At 33.8% G+C, this 25,689-nt stretch overlaps 1 protein-coding gene across 5 annotated transcripts in view; it reads left to right on the forward strand.

The window, feature by feature from the left end:
- TRAPPC8 (trafficking protein particle complex 8) overlaps positions 1 to 25,689 on the forward strand; it is a 75,299-nt gene that overhangs the window by 5,498 nt on the left and 44,112 nt on the right. For 2 of the 5 annotated variants that reach the window (XM_032859688.1, XM_032859690.1), the window contains exons 2-11: positions 2,267 to 2,461; positions 8,437 to 8,526; positions 9,353 to 9,527; positions 11,912 to 12,065; positions 14,169 to 14,262; positions 14,888 to 15,147; positions 15,490 to 15,605; positions 16,315 to 16,465; positions 20,684 to 20,784; positions 22,034 to 22,139. In XM_032859688.1, coding sequence (XP_032715579.1) covers positions 2,267 to 2,461; positions 8,437 to 8,526; positions 9,353 to 9,527; positions 11,912 to 12,065; positions 14,169 to 14,262; positions 14,888 to 15,147; positions 15,490 to 15,605; positions 16,315 to 16,465; positions 20,684 to 20,784; positions 22,034 to 22,139 — 1,442 coding nt within the window. Of the gene's footprint in view, positions 1 to 2,266; positions 2,462 to 7,447; positions 7,627 to 8,436; positions 8,527 to 9,352; positions 9,528 to 11,911; positions 12,066 to 14,168; positions 14,263 to 14,887; positions 15,148 to 15,489; positions 15,606 to 16,314; positions 16,466 to 20,683; positions 20,785 to 22,033; positions 22,140 to 25,689 lie in introns of those variants that run through there. The other 3 variants (XM_032859691.1, XM_032859689.1, XM_032859692.1) reach the window with 3 other exon arrangements.

Raw genomic sequence — 25,689 nt, forward strand, 5'->3', positions numbered from 1 at the left:
GAAAACAATGAAGAATTGAGAGAAGTGAATTTCCTACTACCCAGCTCCCTACTGTGCAGAACCAACTAATATTAATCTTCATGTCATATTTACATTGTAATTTTTCCTTTCCTTTAACAAGAAATCAAACATACATTTGAAGTTTCTTTCATCGTGGGCAATCATTATAATGGAATTTGCATGTATACTTTCTATATGTGTAGTCTTACAAGTGCACATATTTATACCTATATACTATTTTTATTTTTAATTTTTTTTAAAAGATTTTATTCATTTGACAGCCAGTGAGAGAGGGAACACAAGCAGGGGGAGTAAAAGAGGGAGAAGCGGGCTTCCTGCTGAGCAGGGAGCCCAATGCTGGGGTCAATCCCAGGACTCTGGGATCATGACCTGAGGTGAACACAGATGCTTAACGACTGAGCCACTGAGGTGCACCCATATATACTATTTTTACAAGATTATGTTTGTTAATTTAAAAATTAGATGTCAACAGAGAAGACATCTAGGAAATTGAGGAAGACATTTGATGTAACTTTATTTAAAATACAGGCAGGCCTGAACTTAAAAGCTTGATATAAAGATTCTCCCCTGAGGAAAAAGTGTCAGTTTTTTACGGGTAGGTACCCAGAGCCAGTTTTCCAAGTCGCCTTTTATTTGTATAGAATGATCCATGCCATACTTGAAATAGTATTTGTGATACCTGCTGCTTTCATCAGTTCTTGAGTGCCTATCTGTAGAATTATGTATGTGGCGGGTGTGGTACTCATTGCTTTATACTTACTGTCTCATCTAAAAATAGCTCATCTAAATTCTTAAAAAATAAACCCGTGAAGGAGGCATGAATTTACATGCTAGAGATGAGGAAATTGAAGCATCGACAAGTTAAAAAGTTGTTTAGGATAACCCAGTTAACACGTGGGAGGTTAGGATTTAAAGAAAGTCTGACTCTGACAGTTGAGTCCTTAATATGATGGAGTGCTTTTAATATTATTTTGGAAACTAATCTTCTTGTCTGATTATATTTATGTGAAAAAATATGCTCGCATTTCCTACTGTGCACTGTGGACACTGTCTTCTTGCTACAGTCTCCTGCAAATCCGTTCTCTCAAAAGTTTTGAACCACTGGTTATAAATCCTATAGGCCAAGGCAAGGCCTATAGCAGTTGGAGGAGTCAGGAGGTATTGGGGTTGGAGAAGGGATCTGCGTGTTGTGGTTGGTTTTGTTTTGTTTTAGTAGACTTTTTTTTTTTTTTTTGAGCAGTTTTAGGTTCATAGTGAAATTGAGCAGAGAATACAGAGTTTCTGTATACCTCATGTTCTAGCACATGCACAGCCTCCCCACTATCAACATCCTGGACCAGGGTGGCCACTGACTTTCTGATTGTGGAATAGGGCTGGGAATGCAGGCAGTATGCTAGGAGAAGCAGAGGAAGCCCACAGGCAGCACTTAATTTCCCTTTCTTCTCTTTTACTGTTTTCAGCATTGGTACCATAGATCTCACAGGTCACACTACCCTGCACTGGCCTGAGGGTGAGGTGAGAATTAGGGGTTTGGTATTGATGGGGATTGGTCCCTGGTGATTCCAAACATAGGGAGAAGGGAAGAACCCACAATCAGAAAGTTGCGAGCAGTTAGCATTGTGGGGGGTTAGACTGTCTTGCTAGTCCTTTTGGTATATAAGGAAGTGTTCTAAGTCAGTGGTATTTGTGGAAGACTGTTCAGCTGTTCCATTTGGAATTTCTTGTTTCTTGGTTGTTTTTTTTTTTAAAGATTTTATTTATTTGACAGAGAGCACAAGCAGGGGGAACAGCAGGCAGAGGGGGAGGGAGAAGCAGGCTCCCTGCTGAGCAGAGATCCTGACACGGGACTGGATCCCAGGACTCTAGGACCCTGGGATCTTGACCTGAGCTGAAGGCAGATGATCAGCCAACTGAGCTACTCAAGTGCCACCTCCCTTTTTAAAGATTTTTTTTTTTTTTTTAAATTTGACAGAGAGAAGAACCATGAGCAAGGGGGAGAGGCTGAGGGAGAAGGAACTCCCCACTAAGCAGGGAGCCAGATGCAGGACTTGATCCCAGGACCCTGGGATCATGACCTGAACCAAAGGCAAATGCTTAACTGACTGAACCACCCAGGTGTCCCCTCTGGTTTCTGATTTGAGCATTCTTTTTGTGAAGTATTAACTCAATTGTTTATTGTCGTTGTTATACTTGGGTTGTTATGTATTGCATAGAATTAATTTCAGGTTTTTTTTTCTTTTTTAAGTTCATATGAGAGATCCTAATAATCAGCTCCATGTAATAAAAAATCTGAAGATAGCAGTAAGCAACATTATCACCCAACCACCTCAGCCTGGAGCCATTCGGAAGCTTTTGAATGATGTTGTTTCTGGCAGTCAACCTGCGGAAGGATTAGTAGCTAATGTAATTACAGCAGGAGATTATGACCTCAACATCAGTGGTATGTAATAAGTTTTTAAATTATTATTTAAGTGAAGTTTTCTTTTGTTAGAAAAGCAGTTCTGTATCTTGGAAATCATTCAGCAAACACATGCCTACTGGGTGCTAGAGGCTGGGAATACAGTTGTGGAAAAAAATAGTACTTGCTTTTACGGAGGTTATAGTCAAGTAGGCAGCCAACTATGAATTACATGATTTCATTTTTTTTTTTTTATAATGAGAATGTTTTTATAGTTCTCCTTAAAAAGTTAATAGAAGGCTCCATGAGGGCAGGGACTTTGGCTCTTTATTTTCTTTCTGGGGCTTAAAATAATGTCTAAAACATATGCATAATAAATATTTCTTGAATGAAAGAACTAGCAGTAGACAAAAAATGTTTTTTATGACATAAGTAATACTAAAGCATTAAGTTTATTTTTTATCCAGCTCTTAAGTTGAAGAAATTTTTATAATATGTGAATAAATATTTAATCTTTTTAAAGTGTTTATTAATCTGATTTACATGGTATTTTCTTAGTAAGATTGGTAGGTGAAATATATTAATATGTAAAATGAGTTGGCAGTGTTTGGTGTGACTCTTCTCGAATGCAAAAGACTAGAGACATGGAATAGACCTTTAGAGGGAAAAGATTAAAAGTACATCATCTAATCAGGATATTTCAGCAACTTAATAAATAACCTTTTTAGGTTGGTATAATTTATAATCTAATATTTTAACACCTAATCACATATTTAAAGATTTCCTTAAACATTCAAAGAGAATTTAAGTAATGTCTTTTAGGTCACAAAGTTAATTGGTCTCACTTATATAGTTAGAAATGTTTGTAGAATTATTTTGTTTAGATGTCTTTCTATGTTATTAGCTTTAATTCCAGCAAAAGTTAATTCGAGTATTTTAAGTTTAGAATATTATGGTTATCTTTTACACATTAAAAGAATCTGAATTTTAACTTAACGTATTTTGAGCAGTTCCTGGCATAATATGTTTTTTTTTTTTTTTTTTTTAAGATTTTATTTATTTATTTGACAGGCAGATCACAAGTAGGCAGAGAGGCAGGCAGAGAGGAAGCGAAGCAGGCTCCCCGCTGAGCAGAGAGCCCAATGTGGGGCTCGATCCCAGGACCCTGGCTGGGATCATGACCTGAGCCGAAGGCAGAGGCTTTACCCCACTGAGCCACCCAGGCACCCCCTGGCATAATATGTTTTAACACAAGACAAATTTTGGATATTTCTGGGAGTATGTGTTGGAATTTGACCTGTTGTTTTCCTGTTACCATGGGAAATTCATGTTGAAATGTGAAGGACAATAAATGCCAGAATGTTCAAGTTTTTATACTACTTAGTCATTAGTTAATTGGATAATTTGGATAAGTCACTTATTAAGACTTGGTTTCAAATTCAAGAGAATTTGTTTACATTCTTTCTTAAGGCCTTTCCTAGAAATTTAATCCTGTGATTGTGTTTCCCAGCGTCTTTAACACTTCTGTGATTCATACAACAAATACTGATTTCCTTTTATGTACCTTGCATCACAATAATAGAAATGAATAAGACATTATATGAGTTCATAATCTGGTGGGGAGATAAACCTCTAAATCAGTAGTCATAATACATTCTAATTTATAATACCTTATAATCATAATGCATTATGACAGAGATGTGGCATTATCTGATATGCCAGAATTCTAAGGGGTACAGAGTGGACTTAGCAATCATATTTAAAAAACAAAATGTCTCTTTTTATACTGCAAATATCTTCCTAACCTCTGAAATCATAGTACCTTTTACTTTTAAAAAATTTATCGAAATGAGAAAAAAAAAATTATTGAAATGATAGGTGTGCACATAGATCAAATGCTGAAAAGACCAGAAAAAACCATGATGTGCTCCCTGAGTCTCTGCCCTACCAGTTCCTTTTTTTCTTTTAAGATTTTATTTATTTGTTAGAGCACAAACAGAAGGAGCTGGCTCCCCACTGAGAGAGAGCCAGGCTCGGGGCTCAGTTTCCCAACACTGGGATCATGACCTGAGCCAAAAGCAGATGATTAACTGACTGAGCCACCCACGCGCCCCTCCCCCACCAATTCCTCTGGTATTTAGTTAAGTGGTTTTTGTTTTGTTTTGTTTTTAAGATTTATTTATTTATTTTAGAGAGAGAGTAAAAGAGCGAGAGAGTGCGAGCATGGGAAGGGGCAGAAGGGGAGGGAGAGAGAGAATCTCAAGTAGGTTCCACACTCAGTGCAGAGCCCAGTGTGGTCCTCAATGCAGGGCTTGATCTCACAACCCCGAGAGCATGACCTGAGCCGAAATCAAGAGTTGGATGCTTAACTGACTGAACCACCTAAGTGTCCCTTGATGTAGTGTTTTTTGTTTTTTTTTTTTAGATTTTTAAAAAATTTTATTTACTTATTTATTAGAGAGAGCGAGTTGAGCAAGAGAGCACAAGCGGGGGGAGCGGCAGGCAGAGGGAGAAGCAGACTTCCTGCCGAACAGGGAGCCCGATGCGGTCGATACTGGATCCCAATACCTTGGGATTGTAACCAGAGCCCAACACAGATGCTTAACCAACTGAGTCACCCAGGCATCCCTGATTTATGTTTTTAGGTAATATCTGTATATGGCTAACTATGGCTTAATTAGTTTTAAATTTTATTTATTGATTTCTCAATATAGATGATTTTTTTTTTGAAGTTTTTGTTCTTTTTTTTTTTTTTTTAAAGATTTTATTTATTTGATTGAGAGAGAGAAGGAGAGAGAATACCAGTATTGGGAGGGACAGAGGGAGAAGCAGACTCCCTGCTGAGTAGGGAGCCTGATGCGCAAGACCCTGGGATCATGACCTGAGCCACCCAGGTGCCCTATAATTGATGAAAAGTTAGCTTAATTATTCCCTCTTCTTCTTTCCCCATCTTCCTAGTGTAGTTTTCAAAATTTTTGGTTAACATTCACTCTTTACAGTATTAAGATTAAATATTATTCACTTCTTCATTTCAAAGCCAAATATTTGGCTTAGTTTATTCTTATCATTTTGTTTTTTTTAGGACTTAGTAATTGTTTTTGTTTTTTTTTTTTTAATAAGCTCTAGGCCCAGTGTGGGGCTTGAACTTAGACCCTGAGATCAAGAGTCACATGCTCTACAGACTGAGCCAGCCAGGTACCTGTAATTATTATTTATTAGAGAGAGAGCACGCGCATAAGCAGGGGTAGCAGCAGATAGAGGGAGAGGAAGAAACAGGCCCCTGCTGAGCAGGGAGTCCAATGCAGGGCTCAATCCCAGGATCCTAGGATCATGACCTGAGCCGAAGGCAGACGCTTAACTGACTGAGCATCCAGGTGCCCCGTTTATTCTGTAATATTTTCTCTTAAGTTTTTACTTAAGAACAAAAAGCATAAAGAACACTCTAAAATAGTGGCAATTATTTTATTTTATTTATTTATTTATTTATTTTTCCCCTAATTTCCATTTATTTATTTGACAGACAGAAATCACAAGTAGGCAGAGAGGCAGGCAGAGAGAGAGAGGAAGGGAAGCAGGTTCCCTGCCGAGCAGAGAGCCCGATGTGGGGCTCGATCCCAGGACCCTGAGACCATGACCTGAGCCGAAGGCAGAGGCTTAACCCACCGAGCCACCCAGGCGCCCCAATAGTGGCAATTATTTTAAAAATGACTCGTAGAAAATAGGAACTTAGTGTTCTAGTTTCTCTAGTATCTTGAACTCCTTTACTGTTTTTCATAGTCCTAGGAATTATTTATCAATTACACCAAGCTACAAGAAAGTAGAAGAATGGTGAAATTGTATAGAAAGATGTTGCAGTGGTGAAATAGTCACTGTTATTTTATCATCCTTTATGAATTTCACATTGACCAAAATACTGTATTTTCCTTTAAGAAGGTATAAAAGAAGTCTGGAACATACCATCTTTGTAATCTGTCTTTGTCTTCATTTTTTTTTCTTTCATTGAGCATAGTTGAGAATTTTTCATTTTTAGTCCACATTGGCAACAGAAAGAAAATAGACAATGGAAAACACATTTTTTCATTTATAGATAAATCAGAAGGTGAATACAATGAAACAGCAGTATTCTAGACTAATGCTGCCCAGTAGAAATATATGAGCCACATAAGTCATTTTCAATGTTTTGTAAATACAATAAAGTATGTAAAGAGAGGGAGACCTGGCTGGCTTAGTGGAAGAGCACTGGACTCTTGGTCCTGGGGTTGTGGGTTTAAGCTTCATGTTGGAAATAGAGGTTATTAAGAAAATTAAATAAACCAGAAAAAAATGCGAAAAGAAACAGGTGAAATTAATTTGAATATATTTTATTTGACCCAGTATGTACAAAATATTACTTCAACGTGTAATCCTTGTAAAATTCTTCTTTTGGTACTATCTGAAATCATATGTGTATTTTATATCTGCAGCACATCTTAGTTCAGAAAAGCCACATTTCAGGTGTCATATGTGGCTAATGACTACTGACTTTAGTGGAAGACATAGTGTTAAACTCTAATGACAATGATGGAATTAATCAGAATTTTAAAAATATACCGAAATCCTAGTCAGTGAGTCTTCAGATAACAGTATCCAATACAGATTTTTCTCAAGCTCAAGAATAAGTGAGCAATGTATGAATAAGAACAAAAAAAGAAATACACCATTTTCATCTAACTACTCAGTAATTTAACAAGAAGGACTTCACACAGTATTTTGAGACAAGAACTTAGAACATTCTCTTTTGTTAAAGGACATGTCACAGTATTTTTTCATGCTATATGGTGTTTGTATAACAAAATTAATTAATACAGTTCATACGTGGACAAATGCTGAAGCAGATAGGCAGGTAGGTGCATGTATGAAGGGGATTGGAAGGGATTAGATGACGTAGAAATGAAAAATTCACTGGGTTTATTGATCTTCTGTTATTTAGAGGTCTAAAAATGATGTTTTGTAGTGATGGAGCAAATAAAATGAACTTTTTCTCTTCAGCAAATTATGAGCCATCAAAGTTTTCAAGATGCAAGTGCAAGAAGGAACAGAAGTAATGATAAACTAGAACTTAGAGATGTATTTGAATCTGGAATCAGTGTTTTCAAGATGGGTGTGTTCCAAGTTAATGAATGACCGTTGAACAGTTAGTTGTATTCAAGGGACATTGTGTAATTGAGGCATGTATGTCTTTAAATCAGGGAAAACAAATTTGAGTTTGCTATGTTTAAACTCTTACTTAAATTTCTAATAATGTTTTTTTACTGTGCCTTTATTCATAATTCTATAAATAAAAGTAAATAAAAAATACAATAAAATATCAAGGATTATTTAGATTCAATGGTAAATGACAGTGACTTTTTTCTTGATATACTAAGGGTTAAAAGGAGTATAGTTTAAAAGAGGACAGTTTACTTAAAAAAATCTTCCATTCTGGTGTTAGAAAAGTTTAAAATTTAAAAATTGGGCATAAATAAACATCTTTTTAGAATATTTTGATTTTTGCTGATTTTTCTAGAAAAGACTTGAATGGAAATAATCTCCTCAAAATAGTTGTCAAGGGAGTTGTTGAGATAGAAGAAGGTAGTATTTTTAAATTTTCATATTAAAATATTTTAATGATTGAAAAATGATATTTATATGAAGAAAGCCACTTGTGACAACGTGACTAGTGGCAGAAGCACAAAACTTTAGTTCCAGAATCTTTTTACTCATATAGGAAGTATTTAAAGGATTAATAGGTAAGTAGGTTCTGGGAGCATTGTATAAGTTTAGAAGTAGTTGGTTTTATTTTTGTAAATACATATATATGTAAATCTTAAAGAAGAGGTGAAAAATGTTTTATATCTTTAAGTACAAGTGAAAGTGCTTATTTACCTCTGGGAGTTATCTTTCACACCTTCTAGGAGTATGGATTTAAAATACTGTCTGTTGTAAATTGATTTCTATTGAGCAATTTTAACTATTTTATATAATATTGTTCATTTTAGCTACTACTCCATGGTTTGAGTCTTATAGAGAGACCTTTCTTCAGTCGATGCCAGCATCAGATCATGAATTTCTGAACCACTATTTAGCATGTATCCTTTGACCTTTGTGTTTTCTTAAAATGAAATGTTTTCGAAGTTATCAGTCTCAGAAATAGTTCTATGAAGGCAAAATTGTTGAGAGGACATGGAGAATGGAGAAATTTTTTATTGATGATGCTTCAAGTTTTTGATAATTTTTTTTTAAATGGCATCCTAGATACAAGACTGGTTAGAATAAATTAATTTTTTAGTACAAAGTAAGAATACTGAGGGCTTGCTTATTGTTTCTCCTTTTTCTCCAGCTCACATATTCCACATTTAATGAGTTTCTAAGCGTTTTACGAAGAGGAAAGGTAAACTGTCAGTGTTAACTGCTTTTGCTGATTGCCTCAAAATTAATTACTTATACAAAAGCTCATATTTAAAGATAGTTTTCCATTTTTCTAGTAACCTGTTTTACAGCTTTTAACCTCTTCTGACCATTATGGCTTTTTAGTTTTCTTAATGAAGTTGCAGAGAGAAGTTGAGAGGTAGGATATAGTATGAAATTGCAATGAGATGATTGATTGGAGAGGAACAGGATTCAGCAGAGCTGTTGAGGATATTGATGTATAGTTTGATATGTTTATTTTTATGTTCATGGGTTCCCTTATGTATGTATGTGTGTATATAAATGACCTAAAAAACTGTTAGCAAAAAACTAAGATTTAAAACCTTGAGTTATTTGGTAATGTTGGAGGAATTATTTTGTGTTTGCAGTGAAAAATCTAAGAAATCAGATTTTTTTAGCTTGAAAAATCTTCTTTAAGTTTTATTTTAATAGGATAATATTTATCATTTAGTGATAAGTGGTAATTACCTTAATGTGGTTTATAAGGTATGTTGGTAGCATCATCTAGTGAAGCTGAACCTGTGGAACAGTTTTCAAAGTTATCGCAAGAACAGCATCGGATTCAGCACAACAGTGACTATTCCTACCCCAAGTGGTTTATACCAAATACACTTAAATATTATGTACTTTTACATGATGTAAGTGCAGGAGATGAACAGAGGTAAGCTTTTTTTTTTTTTTTTTTTAATTTAAAATTTTCCCTGTTAAATGATTAAACATTGGTTTGGACTGGCTTGTTTAAATTGTAGATGTATTTTTGATCTAAGAAAGTAAAAGCTTATTCATTAAATATTTAACTCTATCTTTTACTCCAGAGTTATATTCGACAACTAAGTCATTTTATTATAGATTTCGTATGGATATCCAGACTTCCCATTCAATATATATTTCTCTGTTGCTACAATCTTTGTACAAAAGTGCCTGCCATTTTATACCTATAGGTCTTAGCTGTTATTTCTTACTTTAAATTTCCTATTTTTTTCTTTTCTCCTTCCTAGTTATTTTCTTACTTTTCACTTCTTGACTGTTTTTTAAAGGTACTTCTTTTTTCACTCTTCACCCTCTTGTCACTTTATATTTTTAGCCTTGATATTTTCACAGTCTCAGAAACATCCAGACATTTCTTTCTTACTGCCCTTTAATAATCATTATTAGTGAGTTGCCATAGTCCTTTTATCGTTGGAACAAATGATATAAACTTACCTTTAAACATAAGTCTTGAAAAATGTGCAGTTTTATTTTGGAGTTTATTTTGACTTTTTGATTCAAGATGTTGGTCAAATTAATCTTGTTTCAAGCTGTTATTGTGATTTCTCAATGCCATTTAGGAAATGCAGTCAAATCGTTTCTTGCCCTTGTTCTGAGCACATACCATTTATCTGTTAAATAAATATTACTTTATTTTTATTTTTTATTTTTATTCATTTTCTAAAAAATATTTTACTTTTATGTAATCTCTGTACCCAGTGTGGGGCCTAAACTTACAACCCTGAGATCAAGAGTCCATGCTCTGGGGATCCTGGGTAGCTCGGTCGGTTAAGTGTCTGCCTTACACTCAGGTCATGATCCCAGGGTTCTGGGATCAAGCCCCACATCAGGCTCCCTGCTCAGTGGGGAGTCTGCTTCTGCCTCCTCCCTCTGCCAGCTGCTCCCCCTCTTTATGCTCTCTGTCTCTCTCAAATAAATAAATAAAATCTTAAAAAAAAAAAAAAAAGTTGTATGCTGTACTGACTGAACCAGCGAGGCACCCTTAAATTTTCCTTTATAGCCAAAAAATTTTTCTGCGGAATAATTATTATTTAGGATTTTTTTTTTAAGTTTCCTGTATAAATAGAAATAATTTGAACTATTAAAATTAGTTTCTATCAGTTGAATATGGTATATATCTTTCATATTGAATAGTTATAACTAGGATATTTAAGTAATTCAGATATTAGATCAGTTGTTTGAATGTTTAGCAGTATCATTGGTAAAGTGAGCAGTTTATTGTACTTAAGTATATATACATATATACACATATATCTGTTTATACAAATTTATAACTTATTCAGTCTTAATTTTATAGTATATGAATATGATTTAATAAGTTTGTCAGGCCTGCTGTTTGTGTAGTACTATCTTCTACATTTGAATACGATATAAGATTTCTGGGTTTTGGGTTTTTGTTTGTTTTTTGCACTAGATGGCTAATTGACTAAAAAAAGATACCATTTGAATTAGATTAGCTGTGTGTACTAAAATTTCATTTTTCATCAGAATATGCTGTTTGGTTCTTAGGCTGTCTTATCACTTGAATTATCTTTTCACCTACTAACTTTAATAGTTTAGGTAAAATATGGAAATAAAAATGCTTTTTGTTGCATCTGAGATGTAACTCATGGAACTGGCTGTTAAAAATTTTGCAAGAAGAAAAGGTGGATTTTATGGAATAAAACCTATGGAATAAAAAAATCTTCAGCTTTTTCTCCTTTATTCCTTCAAACTGTGTCCCTTTGAAGACAAGTAGGGGAAGGGTAAACTATGGGCAGTGAAAGATGTTTTTGAAGTTTTGGGGTGCTATACTTTTCTGCTTAGCGCTTAGTTTTTTCGATAAATGTTTGTTGTCTAAGATGCAATTCCCAAAAGTTTACTAACCAAAGCCTGGTTCTCAGAGTTGAAAGAGTTCCTGATCTAGAAATTTGAAGCCATTTTTGGGAAATTCACAGTGCATATTATTTGCAAACAGGAGGCTTGGGCGTGGTCTCCTGGCTTTGTTTACTGTGGTTCTCTAACTAGTTTGACTACCAGAACCCTCTCTTTGAATAATGTAGGAGTATCTTGCAAAACTTTATTCCATGAAGCACAATTTGGTAACTGTTTTAAGGTTATCTAAGCTAGCTAAATTTCAGTTAGGATCATGATCTTTGTTTTAATATTTTTACTATTTTATCTCTGATTTTCTGTTCTGCCTTTTTTGGGGATTTTTTTCACATTACTTTACTATCTATTATTGCCTAAGGTATGCTCTCCATTTACTACAAACCTTTTTTCCATTGTTTACTTTAGAGCTGAATCAATTTATGAAGAAATGAAACAGAAATATGGAACTCAGGGTTGCTATTTACTTAAAATTAATTCTCGAACATCTAATCGAGCATCAGATGAACAGATACCAGATCCTTGGAGTCAGTATCTCCAGAAAAATAGTATTCAAAACCAGGTATATGTGAAAAACAACAATGAAGCAAACCACAAAAGCTGTATTTCAGTTTTATGGCATATTGATATCACTAGAGAATTTTTTTTATGTCTTCATTTAACTAGAATTGTTAATATTTATTTTGTGGAATGTGGCTAGTTCTGATCCATCAGCATGTGAGCTCTTAATTCAGTGGTTTAATACTGTTTTAACTAACACATAATCCCTCATGTGTACTCTTTTCAGGTATATAATATCAGTGTTGATAGATCTTTTATTGAAAGGTGAAAAGTGAATTACGTAAGAATTGAATTAGATTGGCTAGACTACTGTAGAGAATAGAATTTTTTACTTGCACGTTTAATTCCTTATGAATGCTTACAGTCAATTCTTTATTATCCACATGCTCTGGGGTTGCCTTCCTTCATTTTCAACTTGCTGTTCTTATGGCCACCTTTTGGAGCTCATACTTTTTAGGTGGGTGGGCTTTTTTCCCTAACTTTCCTTTGATTTCCTTTCCTTCTGAATTTTCAGGAAGTGTTATTTCTTCCTAATTTGCTCCTTTCTTAATCTAGAATTCTAGACTAATGTTAATCGTCTGTTGGTTGAAGTGGGTAGGTATAAGGTTTCATGATTTATCAAACTTTTAGATAGAATTGTATGCCACCTGGTAGTAGTCAGATGCCAATTTCCTATGCTTAGTTCAAGATAATCGAGAGTTCACTGTTTTCTCTGTGGAAGGGGGATTTTGTAAAGAAATGGAAAACTTATATTTTGTACATTTAAACTACATGTGTATTCTTTAATTTTTAAAAAATATCCGTTATAGATTAATTTTTGATGTCCTAATATAAATATTGTTTAATCTATTTATTTCCCTTATTTTTCTATCTTATATATGAAAGTTTTGATCCAGATATAGTGCTATACTGATAGTTACTTTAAGGTAATGATGGGGAAAAGTGAGGAAAAAAAGAACCAAATTGAATATGAAGGAGTTTTATTTTAAAATATGGTCTTTCTGGGCACACTCAGAATAGGAACAATATTGAAAATAGGAATTTAGAGTCCAGTCATCCTAAGGAAGGGAAGCAGAAGTCAGATTGTCCAATTTGAGAACTTTTAACAGAAGGCAGAGGTATCAGAAATTCTATAGTGAAGCCTGGGATTGGAGGATAGTTTTAAAGCTCATCAAATCTAACCCCCTAATCTAATGTCCTTACCTGTGAACAACCTCATCCGTGCTCACTCTTTTCTCAAGTGACCTGTTCCGTGTCTCACCAGCTGGAGGATCAACCAAATGTCGTCTCCCTTTGCTTTTATTCATTGGTCCTTTGGGACCAGTTTTTCATTTAGTCAACTTTCAAAATAGGATAGTTAGAGTTCTCATGTTCCCTTGTATCTTTTTCCCAGGCTAACTATACCTAATTTTTTTTTTAACTCTTTCTTGAATGGTGGTTTCAGACTGTTTCTCGTCCCGATCACTTTTATCTTGTTAAGTTTCAGCTTACATATTTCCCTGAAAGTAAGACACGTGGCACAATGCCTCAGATTTACTACTCTCATAGAGTAGTCTGGGTTTTGTTTTTTGTTTTTTGTTTTTTTTTTTCATCTGGGTATTTTAATTTTAAGTTTTTTTGTTGACTGGGAAACCAGCACCTCTGTACAGATAAACGTCGTATTGGTATTTTTACCCTATGGTGGATTCAGAATTTACTCCAGCCTGTAAACACCGTATCCATGACCCAGGAGATTCCACACCATCCCTCTTATTTACCCCTTCCTGACTGGTAGTCCATCTCTCTTTGCATTTATTTCTTATTTCAGACACTTCTGCAGGTACTTATTTAGGCATGTGCTTACCATATATAAACAGGAAAACAGAGATCATTTGGATTCAGAAGAATTTGGGTAATAGATTGAATGTGATAGGGAAGTTAGGAATACAGGAGGTGTGGACTGGAATGATATATATGGAAGAAGTTAAGAATTTGGAGGACTGAAAACAAGGTATCTTGCTAAAATAGCAAGGTTGATAGCAAGAAATTGTTGATGGATTTGGTAGTATCTTAAACATGATTAATAAATTATAACTGCTAATGCTTTTTTATTTTATTTTGATAGGAATCCTATGAAGATGGCCCTTGTACTATAACTTCAAATAAGAATTCTGATAGTAACTTGCTTTCATTGGATGGATTAGATAACGAAGTCAAAGGTCTTGCTACTTTCTCTTAAGTTTCCTCTTTTGATTGAAAATATGCAGTGTTCTCAAAGCATGCTAATCCTTACAGATAAAAGATGGGGGAAATTTTCATAATTAAAAAAAGAAAATGGGAGATTCATTTTTTTTTTTGAAGAATTTTTTGAATCATTTGAGTTTCACTTTTTTTTTGACATTTAAAAATTTGTAAGAGTAATGTATTTCTTTTAAACAATTTGTAGAAAGCAAGGGGGAAGATACTATGTGCAGCATTAATTATTCCCAAAGTTGACATGATCTTGAGAGCTTTATTTTTGTATTTTAAATTATAGTTTTGATAGTGATATCTCTGAAATTTCTTTTGTTAAAAATTTTTCTTATTAGCTGTGTTATTTAAAGTGTATTATTTTAACACTATTTTTCTTTAATTTACATGAATCTTTAAATTTCTACTATCTGTAACAAGTGTTAATTCAACTCCTGTAATTTTAGGAGGGAAAATGTTAAGGTTATTGTACCTTAGACTTATATACAGAAAGATAAAGTCTTTCAACATTGTTCTTTTTTTTCTTTAGCAGTATGGTAGTAATATCACAATTTTCTGTTGGTTCTGAGAGTAAAAGAAAGATCTGTTTTTCAGTAGATGGCTTACCAAATAACTTTAGAGCTCACCCACTTCAGTTGGACTCATCCAGTGACCCTTCTAACAGCATTGATGGCCCAGATCATGTAAAATTTGCTTCATCATTACATGAAACAAAGAAAGCAAATACTGGAATTATTCATGGTGCATGTTTAACTCTTACTGATCATGATAGAATTCGACAGTTTATACAAGAGTTCACATTTCGGGGCCTTTTGCCACATATAGAAAAAACAATTCGGCAATTAAATGATCAGGTAAGCTTTAATTGTTTGGATTAGTTTTTTTTTAATTTCAGAGAAGAGTAAACTTGGGAACATTGTAGTATAAGTTATTTAAAAATATTTAATTTTTTTTAAAAGGTAGACCAGTATTAGGATTTATTGGTGTCACTATTAGTGATGATATACTGTTAAATTCTGGAAGATACTTACTCATTTACGCTAGGGATTTTGCTAGCTTATTGAACAATTTTCTTTAAATCAGTGTTACTAAAAGGAATATTTGCTCACTTTTAAAGATTTTTAATTATTTAGAATTCTTTTGTTTATAAAAATAAAATACTAATTTTTCACATTTGTAACAATCTTTTTTGGTAGCTAATATCAAGAAAAGGTTTAAGTCGATCTCTATTTTCTGCAACTAAAAAATGGTTTAGTGGCAGTAAAGTTCCAGAAAAAGGCATTAACGAACTGAAAAACACATCTGGACTGCTGTGAGTAAAATGTTGTTTTTGTTTTTCCTGCATTTAACTGACTGGTGTTTGACTCTGTGATGTCTGGCAAAAAAGGATTATTGTTTTAGTTTTTTAACTTCATATTGGTTAAAACTTAGGTAGATAAGACCAGTGACTCTAAGTTAATTACATTAAAAATTTCTTTTAAACCATTAGGTAATTAGATATCTAAAAATAAAAAAGAACTGGGAAAGTCCCTTGCTTGGGGTTTCTTTCCCTATTTGTAAAAAGATGGAGTTAGATGAAGTATTCATTAATAACTCATCTGAATTAAAATATTATGGTCTAGCGATTCTGAGTTATGGCATACAATTAGACAGTTGTCATTAATATAAAATCTTGTTTTAGGAGAAAATGGAATTCATCTTGGGTTTTTATGTTTTTCATGGTTATATATAAAGTTAGTCACTCAGACTTAACCATTTACTTCATAATTTGACCACGGAGAAAATGCTTACCTGCTGTTGAGAAGTTCCCAGTTATAGGGCTATAAATTATATAAATATAATTTGTTTCCAAATATCTCTGAGAAATAACAGTCTCTTGTTGGAGATAGAATTCTTGTAAGACCAGATTAGTTTTCATAATGTGTTAGACAATTGAACAGCTTGTTAGACATTTTATAGTATTTAATGGTTTAGGGGTCATAAATTATAAAATACTTTCTTAACTTATTTTATATTTACAGGTATCCGCCAGAAGCACCAGAGCTTCAGATCCGAAAAATGGCTGACTTATGCTTTTTGGTGCAGCATTATGATTTGGCTTATAGTTGCTATCATACTGCAAAGAAAGATTTTCTTAATGATCAAGCAATGCTTTATGCAGCTGGTGCCTTGGTTGGTATTCTGTAATAGTATAATTTCTTACTTCTGTTATCATAGATGATTTAGAAGTTTCTATTTATGAAATGGCAAGCAAAATACCTAGGGATGAAGTCGTACTCAAAGAGGATGTAATGCATTATAGATTTTGAATTAGTTTATGCTGAATTGATGGATTTTCCTCAAACTAGTATATTTAAATATGTCATATATGAGAGTTGATGTCTTAGCTTTCACAAGTTAGTACCTTCTAATTTTGTGTATGCAAAATTTAATTTGAATTTCAGTTATTATGTTGAGTGTAGTTTATTTTTAGCAGATGGTTTTAGGCCTATTGAAAAATACTTTAAAATTGCTTAAACAATTTTTTTTTTTTGATGTATGACTATATATCAGTTAAGAATATGTACTTTGGTGTGAGACAGACTATCATCTGAGGTAAATACTGAACATCTCTAAGCCTCAGGTTTTTTGCTTGTTAAATGGGAATCCTGATGGCATAGGGTTAGATATGGTATAAGGCTTGTGCTGTGCCTAGCACATTGCTTTGTATATAAAGGGCTATAAGCCACAACTGTGTTAGTTTTTATAGTTGATATGTAAACCTTTGTGTGTCAGAAAGGCTTTTTAAAAAAAAAATTTTGGAGAGAGCAAAAATGAGTTGGGGGGAGGGGTAGAGAGTGGAGTGAAAGAGAATCTTAAGCAGGTTCCATGCCCAGAGGGAGCCCCATGTGGGGCACCATCTCATGACCCTGAGATCATGACCTGAGCCGATATTGAGAGTTGGATGCTTAACCGACTGAGCTACCCAGGTGCCTCCCAGAAAGAATTTTCTATACTTGTATGCCTTACAACATTTTAAGTTCTTTAAAAGTCATACGTGTATCCATAATCTGCTTTCTCTTTGTAGAAAAGAGTAAAATTAACACTGTTCCTTTCTACATAATCACTTTAAAAATATATGTTTGTAAACAAAAATGTGAAGAACAAAAATGTGTAAGAGTAAATATTTCACTGGAAATTAGACATTTGTTTAATAATTGCCATTTATTTTGCATTTGTTTTAATAAATGTGTATAAAACTAAAATAACAATGTAAAACTAAAATAGCAAAGTTATTTTTTTATTTCTCTACTATTTTTAATGAAAAACGCCTGCTAACTTTTGAAAACCTTGTTTAGGAACTGAAATCTTTATGAATTGAAGTACTTGAAAACTTACATGAATTGTCCTTGGCTAGACATTCTGTAATCTTTCATTATAGTCTAAATAATATACTCTAAATATTACAGTGTAAAATAATGACTATATGGATATAAAATCATAAATACTCAGTGTTATTTCATAAATACTTTACAACACAGGTATGAATTTTTAACTTGTACATTGTGTACCTGCTAATTGAATGTATAGACGTAGAATCTCATAAAGGTATGAGAAAAGATTTCTGTGGTTTTATGGTATATAAGCTTTTTCATTTTTATCTGCATTCTAATAAATATCATATTTAAACCATTTAGGTAGAGGTATTAGTAGCAACTATATGAGAGAAGATAGTTATGTACTGGAAAATAAAGTCATATCTCCTATAACATAATATATGAATACCTGAAAATTCTTGTAGTCTATAAAAACTGCCCTAAAAACAAAAGGCTTTGGAGAAAATTAGGGTTGGGACAGTTCTTAAGATATATATGTATCTTTGGGGCGCCTGGGTGGCTCAGTGGGTTAAGCCGCTGCGTTCGGCTCAGGTCATGATCTCAGGGTCTTGGGATCGAGTCCCACATCGGGCTCTCTGCTCAGCAGGGAGCCTGCTTCTCTCTCTCTCTCTCTCTCTCTCTCTCTCTCTGCCTGCCTCTCTGTCTACTTGTGATCTCTTTCTGTCAAATCCAAAATAAAATCTTTAAAAAAAAAAAAAAAGATATATATGTATCTTTGAAACCAGACTACAAACAAAAGCATAAAGTGTGTTTGTACCTTGTGAGATCTATGTAATGTAGTGAGGCTCCTCCAGCATGGCTAGAAGTTACCTCAGGGAATAAAAAACATACACAAAACCAACATGTAAATACTGGCTGGAAGTAGAGGTGGAGGAGAGAGTAGCTCCTAACCAGTGGACATGCCGTAAAGTAGACATGGACAGAAGTGCAGCTGCTTTGAGCCAAGAACTGTGCAAGTACACTGGGTGTGTACTCCGGAGAAGGGGTCCGAGTGCACCAAAGTGTAGGCAGTTGTTTTCTGTTTTGTTTTTTGAGCATACAGATGGAAAGAGCTCCTGCCTGTGCAACAGCTGAGCTCAGGGCTTGTTCCTTTCACCGTACTGCCTGCCTCTTTAGCTAAAAATTGAAGATATTTAGTTATAATCATTTTAAGTTAAAATATATATCATAGCAAAACCAGTAATAAGATTTTTTTCTTTTTTTTAAGAGGAAGAGCATGCATACATATGCAAGTTGGAGGGGAGGAGAGAGGGGGAGAGGGCATCTTAAACAGGTTCCACGCCAGCGCAGAGCTTGATCTTACGACCCTGAGATCATGACCTGAGCCAAAATCAAGAGTCAGACTTAACCAACTGAGCCACCCAGGTTCCCCAGTAATAGGAGTTCTTTTTTTTTTTTCCCCCAGTAATAAGAGTTCTTAAATATATATATTTTTGTATTTAATCTGTCATAACTACCTTACCTAACTGAAGGGTAAGTAGATCACTCCTTGATGAAAATCTTTGTAAAAAGTATTAATCCATATCAAAGACTGTTAAGACATGATTTAATGGTTTAATGGATTATTGAACACCATAGGGTAACTTGGGGTGATCATTTTGAATGTTCTCACCAGATCTGTAGAAATTATGTCAGTTTTGTTTGAATGTATATTGATTTAATATTTCTTGCAGTAATAAATTAGAAAATAATGTAGAATTTGGGGACATATTTTTCTTACAGGATTTTTTTCTTAGTATCTTTTTATTAATGTATTGCTTTATGATATATATAATTAGTATATAGCAAATATGTGTTTCTGTACAATATAGTATTTTATCATATAGTCTCAGTACCCTTTTATTCATGTATTAATATGTAATATATTGTATATAGTAAATAGTGTTTCTGTACAATATATAATTCTGCCAAATATTCAATATGTATTTGCTTTTTTGTATCATGTAGAAGCATATGTATATTTATTATGTATATTAAAATATAAAGTAGTTAAAACATGCTAAGGGCTGTAGTATATTTTGTCACATGGATATACTATATTTTCATTCAGCTAATTCATTAAATTTTAGAGCAAATACTGTTGGACACCAAGGATAGAAATGCATTCTGAAACAGATGCAGTTTATATTATCATGGAACCTATAGCTTGTCAGGTTAAAGGTTTTAATCATTCTCCCAATTTTTAGATAATTATCTGATGTTTTTCTATTTTAAAAAATGTTGCAGACAAATACATTTATTCATTCTAAAAGTGGATTGGCATTAAGTCCACCCCTCCCAATTTACAAAAGGTTCTTTTTTTCTAGTTAAAATTTTTTTGAAGCTTGGTCTATAAGAGGTCATAGTAGTATATTTTACCAAGAAGGCCAAAACCCTGTATTTGAGTCTTCACTTCTAAATTCTTTAGCACCATTGTATATTATTTGCATTATTAACTAAAAGCATAGACATCGACAATAGAATGGCTTTTAGAAGCCAAGTAAAAAGACCTAGAAAATTAACAGTAATATAGATCTAAGAAATAGGTTTTTGTGCCTTTTGTATGGTATAGGATGTAAAATAGTGTGTAAGTAGCTAAAATACATAAAGTGTAAGTTGTGAGCTCTGCTGTCATATTCTGATGCTAGTGATTAAGAAAAGATGTACTTTGCCTTGTCTCTGTCTATGGGTCTGTTTACTCATTGAGGGATAGAGAAGAACAGGGAGACGGTGGTGGCAGAGTCTTCAGCTAGGTGGATTGCTAGTTGTATATACCATAACTCAAAGTGTTTATCAGGTCTTCTTGAAAAGTGCTATTTAAATACTGAATGACAGACTTTGGTATTTGACTCGATAATTTAAAAACTAAAAGTATATAAATACATTTTTCAAGTTTGCATTAATCCATGAAATTTATATGTATGCATATATAAAAAGCATCAGCAAACTTCAGTCCAATTTGTAGGCTTCCAAATGCTTAACTATAAGACTGTTTCTCTTCTTGAAGTAGTACAAATAATGTCTTTTTCTTTAGGAAATGGCAGCAGTGTCAGCTTTCCTTCAGCCAGGAGCACCTCGGCCATATCCTGCGCATTACATGGACACGGCAATCCAGACGTACAGGGATATCTGCAAGTAGGTGACTAGAATGTTTATGTTCTATCCATTTAGAGGTAAACTTAACACTCATATTGTTCCTAGGTATAAATGGTTTTTTGTTTTTCATGCTTTAAATTTAAACAAGCTCCTGAATCAAGTTAATACAGTTAGAGATAAGATTAGGTGATTTTTAAAACTAGTGTTTTATTACGTCCTTTCTCTTTCTATTTTGTTTGGGTTTGTGGTTAGGAATTTGTTATGTGTAATTCTGAGGTTATATGGTATAGTGAGGGTGATCTTTTTGTGTGGACATTTCTAACCTAAATTAACTGTTAAGCCAAGGGTTAGCCATTTTGAACTTTTTTTTGTTAAATAGGTAGAGCACAAAGAGTTAAATAGTAGTCCAGGGAAGAAAATGAAAAGTGTTTTATACACATAATGAACTCTGTCAGAACTCCATAGGAGTTAGAACTCACCACCTCTGAGGAGACTGATCCAGAAAGTGGTCAGAGGAGGTTTCATAGGATTTTTGAAGAATGGATCTGAAAGAAAGGTGGTTGGGATTTGACAGCCATGAAGACATTTCAGGAATTGTGATTGGCAGAAATAATGTTTTGGATGCATCATCGCTGGTGAAAGGGAATAGAGCCCTGGCTAGAGTACAGGGTGCATGTGAAATAGTGTTTTGTGGAAACCTCATTCTCATTTATTACTGTTATTGCTAAGCTGTAGTTATTTATGTAGTAGCAAATGGAGAATTCTTGAGTATTGTGTAGATCCTTTGACATAATAAAAGTTATTTTTCGGAAAGATTTTTCTGACTGTTCTATGTAGCATAGGTGGGTTGGAAGACAGATAAATAGAGGTAATTCATTCTCTTATAATATTAAGGAATAGGGATAATAGTAATAGCAGTGCGTTTACAACACAGTACTAATAATCATTAACATTTTTTGTGTGCCCACCACTTGCTGTTAGGCCAAAATAATTTACACACTTACTGAATTTTTGTAACAAATCTGTGAAATGGTGGGTACTGTTACTGTCTTCATTTACAGATTAGGAGAATGAAACTTAAAAAAGAGTTTAACTTGCCTTAGGGCTGCAGCTAATAAGTGATGGAGCCAGTTTTGGATCCCACCTCTTAAACCTTACAGTCTGTTCTAGAATGTATTTGGAGATTCTGGTGGCAGATACAGCCCTCTGTGAGAACACATGGTTACTGTGATGTATTAAAGTTTTACTGTAGTGCTAATTATATTTTTCTTGTCTTTTTTGTCTTTAGGAATATGGTATTGGCTGAGAGATGTGTATTGCTTAGTGCTGAAATCTTAAAAAGCCAAAGCAAATATTCAGAGGCTGCAGCTCTCCTAATACGGTTGACTAGCGAGGTACTGAAAATGTGTAGTGTTTACTTTAGTAATGTTTCATTAATTTAAAAAAATGTCTTATTTTTAAAAGTGTATGCAAAACATGAAAGTAGAAGGCAATTTCTTTTTAGGAATTTACAATATGGCTACTTATTTGTTGAATTAATTTTAAATGTATTTTAGAAATATTTTATGAATTTATTTCTCTATTTTAAGTCTACATTAACTACAAACATGTACATCTTTTATGAATTAGATTTTGACTTATGCATAGCAATATTGATCTACTTAAGTTCTTTTTTGGTTTTTAATTTTTTACTTTGAGTGTAGCTGACATACAGTATTAAATTAGTTTCAGGTGTGCAACATAGTGATTCAACTTCTGTATACATTAGGTTCTGCTCCCCACAGGTGTAGTTAACCATCTTTCACATACAACACTATTACAGGATCATTGAGTATATTCCTTATGCTGCCTTTTATCCCTGTGACTTATTCATTCCATAACTGGAGACCTCTTATCTCCCACTCTCCTTCACTCGTTTTGCCCATTTCCCTATTCCCTTCCCTGTGACAACCTAAGTTTGTTCTCTATATTTATAGGTCTGATTCTGCTTTTTATTATTCATTTGTTTTTAAGTTTCCACATATGAATGAAGTCATATGGTATTTGTCTTTCTTGGTCTGACTTGTTTCACTTAGTATAATACCACCTAGGACCATCTGTATGTTGTTGCAAATCGCAAGAGTTCATTCTTTTTTATGGCTATGAATGTTCTGTTATATATAGATACATAAACCACATCTTTTTTATCCATTTGTCTATCAGTGGACACTTGGGTTGCTTCCATATTTTGGCTATTGTAAGTAATGCTGCAATAAACATAAGGGTCCATATAGTTTTTAAAATCAGTGGTTTAATTTTCGTTGGGTAAATACCCACTAGTGGAGTTATTGGATCATATGATACTTACAGTTTAGTTTTTAGAGGAACTTCCATACTATTTTCAACAGTGGCCATAACAATTTGAATTCCCAGCAGGGCACGAGGATTCCTTTTTCTTCACATACTTGCCAATATTTATTATTTCTTTTTTATTTTAGCCATTCTGACAGGTCCAAGTTGATAATCTCATTGTAGTTTTGATTTGCATTTCCCGGATGATGGGTGATGTTGAGCATCTTTTCATGAGTTTGTTGGCCATCTGTGTGTCTTCTTTGGAAAAATGTCTATACAGGTCCTCTACCCGCTTTTTAATGGGATTGTTTATGTTTTGGTGTTAAGTTCTTTATGTACTTTGGTTATTAATCCCTTTTTGGGTGTATCATTTGCAAATATCTTCTCCCAGTCAGTAGGTTGCCTTTTTTGTTCTGATGGTTTCTTTCAACGTGCAAAAGCTTTTTATTTTTATTTAGTCCCAGTAGTTTATTCTTGCTTTTGTTTCCCTTTCCTTAATAGACATCTAGAAAAATGTTGTTAACAGTCAATGTCAGAGAAATTGTTGTATTATCTTCTAGGATTTTTATGACATTAGGTCTTTATATTTAGGTCTTTAATTTATTTTGAGCTTATTTTTGTGTATGATGTAAGAAAGTCGTCCAGTTTCATTTTTCTGCATGTAGTTTTCCAGTTTTCCCAGCACCATTTATTGAAGAGACTTTTTTCCCTGTTATATATTCTTGCTTCTTTTGTCATAGATGGATTGATCATATAAGGATGAATTTCTTTTTGGACTAGATCTACTCTGTTCCATTGGTCAGAGTGACTCATTTCTTGCCAGTCCCATGCTGTTTTGATTTTTACAACTTTGTAGTGTGTTTTATAATCTGAAATTGTGATACCTCTAACTTTGTTCTTTTTTCTCAAGATTGCATTGGGGTCTTTTGTGGTTCCATATAAGTTTTAGTATTGTTTGCCCTATTTCTGTGAAAAATGCAGTTGGTATTTTGGTGGGGATTGTATTGAATCTGTAGACTGCTTTGGAAGTATGGTAATTTTAATAATAGTAATAGTAATAATAATAGTAATTCTGATCATGGAATATCATTCCACTTATTTGGGTCATCTTCAATATCTTTTATCAGCATTTTATAGTTTTCAGAGTACAGCTGTGCCACCTCCTTGGTTAAGTTTATTCCTAGTGCAGTTGTAAATGAAATTATTTTCTTACATATAATAATATTTAAAGCAACATGTATGTGCATCATTATAATATTAAATTGATACTTAAAGTGAGTAATTATTAAGGAATTTTTAATCTTAGTTTCATTAGTATGAACTTGTAAAAACATCATCTTAAGCATTTAAAATAACCTTTGTTATGAATATTTTAGAAGAGGAAAAAGCAATCCATTTATAGTTGCTATTGAAAATTTACAGCAGATATTATTTTTATTATTTTGCATCACTAATAGGTATGTAATGTATTACTTTTCTACCCCATCTCCAAACTGGCCAACAGTATTTGCACATTTGCTTTAATCTCAAAGAATAAACATCTGATGTCAGCATGCCAGGTGGTTTAGGGTCAGATGTTTCTGACCTTGTTAACTCAAAGGTCTAGTTAAGGGGATGGATTGTTGGCTAGGGCTCAATTTCAAAGCTACTTCTATAGTATCTAACTTACTCTCTTCCTACTTTGAATCTGATTGGTAGTAAAAGCATCTAATAGATAAAATTTGGTAGGTAATACACCAATATTAAACAAGGGCAAAAGTGTGTTTTTAAAATTTTTTTTAAAGATTTATTTATTTTAGAGAGAGCAAGGGGGGAGGGACAGAGAGAGAGGGAACGAGAGAATCTCAGGCAGACTCTCCACTGAGTGTGGAGCCTGACATGGGGCCTGATCTCACAACTCCATCTCACAACCCTAAGATCACGACATGAGCTAAAATCAAAAGTCAGACTCTTAACTGACTCAGCCATTTGGGTGCCCCAAAGACTGTGTGTAGATGGAAAGTTCCAGAAGAGCCACCACCTCCTCCTTCTCCTCCTCCGTCATCATCTTCATCACTTACAACACGCAGTGCTCATCCCAGCAAGTGCCCTCCTTAATGCCCATCACTCATTTAGTCCATCTCCCTACCCATCTCCCTACCAGCAACCCTCAGTTTGTTCTCAATAGTTAAAAAAGTCTCTTCTGGTTTGCCGCCTCCTCTGTTTTTATCTTATTTTTCCTTCCCTTCCCCTATGTTCATATGTTTTGTTTCTTAAGTTCCACATATGGGTGAGATCATATGATATTTGTCTTTTTCTGACTGACTGACTTTGTTTAGCATAACACACTCTAGTTTTCATTCTTGTTTGTGCAAATGACAAGATTTCATTCTTTTTGATGGTGAGTAATATTCCATTGTATATGTACACCATAGCAGATGTTACTAAATTGTGTCAACTCTGGACCTATAAAGAATGGTAGTGATTTTTTTAATAAGTGTGGCTAAAGACAGATTTTTTATATGAATACCTGAGGAAAAAAACAAAAACAAAATCAAATACTTCCTTTGTTTGCCTTTTAAATGTTAATACACTCTGGTTTTAATCCTTGGATCACTATACTTTTTACTCTAT

This window comes from Lontra canadensis, unplaced genomic scaffold (assembly GCF_010015895.1).
Source record: "Lontra canadensis isolate GAN:19392208 unplaced genomic scaffold, GSC_riverotter_1.0 scaffold17, whole genome shotgun sequence".
Taxonomy (NCBI): Eukaryota; Metazoa; Chordata; class Mammalia; order Carnivora; family Mustelidae; genus Lontra; species Lontra canadensis.